The sequence below is a fragment of the Arachis ipaensis genome, chromosome B03, assembly GCF_000816755.2.
Source record: "Arachis ipaensis cultivar K30076 chromosome B03, Araip1.1, whole genome shotgun sequence".
In the NCBI taxonomy this organism is placed as follows: domain Eukaryota; kingdom Viridiplantae; phylum Streptophyta; class Magnoliopsida; order Fabales; family Fabaceae; genus Arachis; species Arachis ipaensis.
Genome location: NC_029787.2, coordinates 126,411,909 through 126,417,259, shown reverse-complemented (window position 1 = coordinate 126,417,259; position 5,351 = coordinate 126,411,909). Strand labels below are relative to the sequence as shown.

The 5,351-nt window shown below is 33.2% G+C and overlaps 1 protein-coding gene across 1 annotated transcript; it reads left to right on the top strand.

The window, feature by feature from the left end:
* LOC107631912 (homeobox-leucine zipper protein HAT5) lies at positions 3,495-4,826 on the top strand. Its single transcript, XM_016335499.2, has 3 exons — positions 3,495-3,761; positions 3,848-4,260; positions 4,336-4,826. The coding sequence occupies exons 1-3, from the start codon at positions 3,674-3,676 to the stop codon at positions 4,702-4,704; spliced, it is 870 nt and encodes a 289-aa protein (XP_016190985.1). The 5' UTR covers positions 3,495-3,673; the 3' UTR covers positions 4,705-4,826.

Sequence of the window (5,351 nt, the reverse complement as noted above, 5' to 3'; positions counted from 1 at the left end):
GAGTGATTCTGATCAAAGATCCTCAAATTTAGTAATATAGTGGGGATCATTCACATGCTAATATGCTACTGTCACCTGCATTCAGCACCATTCCCTAATTGATATGGAGTTATGGACGCACTATTGGACCTCTCATGTAGCTGAATCATAATTCATATCCCATCTCGTGAATAATGATTAATGAAAATGCTACTATATATAAAAGGAAATTTACACTGTTACACCAAAAATACAAAAGAGGATATCGGATAATAAGTATAAGGGAGTAAAATAATTTGGTGAAAGAGAGGTTAAAATAAATAGAGAAGTAAAAGAGTATCGCTTTAATTTCTTCTGCTTATATCACCACTACTATTTCATATCTCAATACTTTCATTCTTTTTAGTGAAAAGCTCGATCTTTTCAAGGAGTACAGAATTCTAGTGTCAAGTGATTAAACTTTGACATTATCATCAAGGATAACATTCAACCAAAAAAAAAAAACATAAACATAACACTAATAAGTAACTAAACAATACACACAAAATCAGATTATTCCTCAAATATAATATATTAGTTCGAATTTTTTTAATTGTGTTCTTCCATCACTTGTAGTAGTCTTCAATGGTTGCTTTTGATTCCCACTCTTTTCTTTACTTGTATTCACTTTCATTAAGACGGTAAAATATAGTAATGACTAATAATGACTCACTAATTAAGTTAATTAGGTGGATAATAGTAATTAGAAAACCCTAAGAAATTAAAACTTTTCTCACACTATATATGATGACGAGCACATAGATTTTCACATATAGATGATGTCATATGTATGTCAAATTGTGAGTGAACTCACAAGATTATTACAAGAGTATGTATGTGAGACAAGGAAATCCTGCACAAAGCAGCTGGTAGAATCAGTTGAAATTAAAATGGCTGGATAGCTATGTGCTGTTGCTGCTGTTTTTGGTAATTTACAACATTCTTGTATAATTATTTATGAGTGCTAGACGAACAAATTTTGTAATTTGTAACCATCAATTAGTTATTATAATATTTTTAATAGTATGATATTACATCTAATTGTGTAAAATTATTCACTTTTTTTTATTAGTTAAGTGTTAACCAGATTTTTTTTTTTTGGTGACTGAAATAAATTAAACAAAGAAAAACAAAAGAAACAAAACAAGGAACTGCTTAAATAGAGGGACAGTCCCGTTTAAGACTACTCTTAAACTCCTCCCAAGGTGAAAGAAGCTCCACATGCGAAAGTTGTAACTTCATCGCCATCTTTGCCATAGTATCTGCCACCGTGTTTGCATCTCTCATAATCAAACGAAAGTCAACACGCCAATTCCATTTGAAACCCATCCGGACCTGGAGCTTTAAAAGAGTTCATGTGAAAAACAGCTGTTTTGACTTCCTCCATAGTAACTGGTGCCGTAAGATTATTGCAAGCTTCCTCATTCAGAGAAGGAAGAGGCACATCACCAAGGCAACCCACATCAACATCATCCAAATGACAGAATAAGCTTTTATAGAAAGACTCTGCTTCTTGACTCAGAACCTCTGGATCAGTTTCCCACACTCCATCCTTGAGAAAAAGGCCATGAATCTTATTATGCTTCCTTCGCGCAAGAGTTTGAATATGAAAGAATCTTGTATTCCTATCCCCGAACCTTACCCACTGCTCTCTGGACTTTTGGAACCATAGGAGCTCTTCTTGCACTAGAGTATTATTATAATCATCAAGCAACTGTTGCTCTTTCTGACGCAAATAAATACTATCCACCACTTCCAAACGCTTTTGTAAATAATTAATCTGCTGCTCTAATTCACATTTCTTAACAAAAATGTTACCAAATACCTTCGAGTTAAACTCTAGTGAATTCTTCTGTACTTCTGAAAGCTTGCCATGAATTCCTCTATTACCAGACCACCATGACTGGTTCACAATATCTTTATACCCAGGATGAGTAGCCCAAGCAGCAACAAATCGGAAAGGTCGATTCCCTTTAGGCTGAGGACGACCTTTATAACGCACCAGAATAGGGCAATGATCAGACTGAAGCCTATTTAAAACTTCTGCATAAGCCTCTGGAAAGATAGATAACCAACTACTATTTATACAGACTCGATCAAGCTTTTAATATAAGTGCTGGCCTTTTAGACTTTTTCATTATTTATTTATTTATTAAAATTTTAAATGTATACATATATAATACCATCGAATTTGGAACAGACATTCAAAAAGCGTACCAAATTCCTTGACATTTCGTTTTGTTCTCTAGTTCAGTATATATATAATTTACCCCTCCCTAAAGTCTTGACATAAATAGCTTTGAAAATAAAGGAACACACATTCAAGTCAAAAGTCCATCATCATCATCATCATCATCATCATATAATAGCTTTGCTTAATTTAACCACTTCCCCTTCAAAGCAAGTACATTTAAATGGTCATTTTGCACATTAATTATAAAGAAAAGAAGCCAGCATATGAATTGAAGAAAAGTAAAAAACTAGCTAGCCAATTGCTCGTGAAAACTCCGCATATTGAAATGTTATAAGCTTTAAGGTATATATAGATTCATGCATGTGTCTGTTCATACTTTATTCTTGTGTTCCAACATCGATGTATTGAGTGAATAACGTAACAAGCACCAAATATCTGCGTTTATTTTCTTCATATATATATATATAGAAATGAAACCAATTGAGCAGAACATGTGCAAACCTCTCTGTTACTTTAATTATAGGAATCAATGTCCTGCTCTGATCTACTGCATATATAAGACAAATAATCTCCAATCTGTGATCTTTATTGAGAATTGAGATGTACCTTGTATCTAATTATCAGCGCTTATTTAATTTCCTATGTAGATCCTGCAAGTTGAGAAGTAGAGAAGAGAACTGATATATTGTAATGACGAACCAATTATAAACGGAAGATCAGAGCTTCACGTGTTGGAAATTACATGGGTTTATTTATTAATTACTATACATTGTTGTGTCTTATTGCTATTAAATTATACATGACAATTTGAGATGTTTATTGTGGATTATTATACACATCTTATGGTTTATCTGACATAGGTTATCTAGTTATCAGCTTGTATCATTTAGAATTTTTTTAATTAATTGACTCACTTTGTCCACATTTGGATGTGTTTTTAAAGAAAAGGCTAGGAAATAATTTTCTTTATTTTTTATATATTTATATTATAATTAGTTATAAACAAAGTGAAAACTCAAATGCATTTAACTTAAGGTGAAAACTCAGGTGCAGTCAACTTCACATGAAGTTGATAGTTGAGAGCCGCTAGATGAAAATTTAGTCAAATCAGTTAAATTATTTAACGACTCTCAATATCAACTTCACGTGAATTCGACTCCACTTGAGTTTCCACCTTAATTTAATTAAACATTTTAAATCATTCAACTGACTCTCGACTATCAAGTTTACGTAAAAGTAGTGTAACTGTAAAGGTAACTGTAGTTTCTACCATAAATAAAAGATGAGGAATGAAATAGAAGAATGTGGGAGTGTGTGACCATACTGTTGTTGTCTGTGTTTCATTCACATTGGAAGCATAGCAGTTATCCGTTAGCAGAGTACACCGCCTCTTAAGTCACTCTCCCCATTCTTGCATTCATTTTCTTTTCCATATCCTCTGCTACTTCATCATCTCTTTTCATGGAAGAGGCTATCAACCAACTCTATGCTCCTCATCTCCGCCAACATAATCAAACCCTTTTTCACCCCTCTCAACCTTCTTTCCAAGGTTTTATCATCCTTTCTCTTCCACACCCTTCATTCTAATTTCTAACACAAATTCTTTAATTTCCTTCTTTTCTTTTCCATTGGCAGGATCAAAATCAGTGGTGAACTTCGAGAGTGTTAGTGTTAGTGGCAGCGAGATCAGAAATGGGCCCTTGTTATTGGAAGACAACACTTTTGGCGCTGATGATGAAGACTATGACTGTTGCTTGCAGCAACAAGGTAGCAGCAGTTACAAGAAGAAGAGGCTGAGAAGCGACCAAGTTGAGTTTCTGGAGAAGAGTTTCGAGGTGGACAACAAGCTTGAACCCGAAAGAAAGTTCCAACTCGCAAAGCAGATTGGCTTGCATCCAAGGCAAGTTGCCATATGGTTCCAGAATCGAAGAGCAAGGTTCAAGACCAAGCGAATTGAGAAAGATTTTGCTGCATTGAAACAAAGCTTTGATACCCTTCAACAACAATATGATCTTCTCCTTCGTGACAATCTCAACTTACAACAGCAGGTAATAACTAATAATCAATTTTTATTATAAGCCTTTAGTAGTTGTGTTGGTCAATTTACAATTTGCTTGTTGCAGGTTGATTCATTGAAGAAGAGAGTAATTCCCAGAGAAGAAGAAGGTTTGGATGATGGTGTGAATTCAAAGCATATAATAGAGGAGGTGGGTGTGAATATGATCTCCAAAGTGGAAGATGCCACAACCACCAATTCATCAAAAAGCGATGTGCTTGATTCTGATAGCCCAAACTACACTGATGGAAACCATTCCTCCTCACCTCATCATGATTTCTCTTCTCATCATCAACAACATAATAACAATAACAACCTCTTGAAAACCCTCTCTTTCTTACCAAAGATTGAAGATGATGATGATCATGACAACACTTGCAATTTTGGGCTCCCTGTTGTTGATGAAGATCAAGCCTTTGATTTTTGGTCTTACTGAGGATGTTACTGTTAGTGTTATACCACTATAGTTACTGCACAATAATAATGTTGACCATCCTGTTACTTGTAACTCTTACAAAAACCAATAAAAATTGGTAGTGTTGTGGTGTTATAATATTATTATTATTATTATTATTATTATTATTATTATTATTATTTTTAACTAAAATATATACAAGAACATCAATGCATTGGTCTACACATGATTAATACATGAGTATATACCCAATTCCTAAAAATTTTTCAATAAAAACATAAATACACTTTATCTCTAACCAATGTACCCAACCTTCCCAAAATCAAGTAATGATTAAATGTAGAAAAAATTTAAATGTATTTAATATGTTAAAAGTATAAAAGTCTTTGGTATTATTTCTATTTAGAAATTAATTTAACAGATAACTAACAGAATGGTTTAAGAGGCAACAGGAATCAAAATTTTTAGGCTATAATACCTGTATGTTTAATTGAATCTCAAATATAAATTTAGGAGTATAAGGTAGCAATCAACACAATGTTCTATCTGATAATTACAATATATTGACGCTTAATCCATTCAGAAAATATAAAAAATACCCCATGAATACAATATTTTAGATTCTCTCACCTTAAACTTGTTTTTACCAAGGTTATCACAACTGAGTT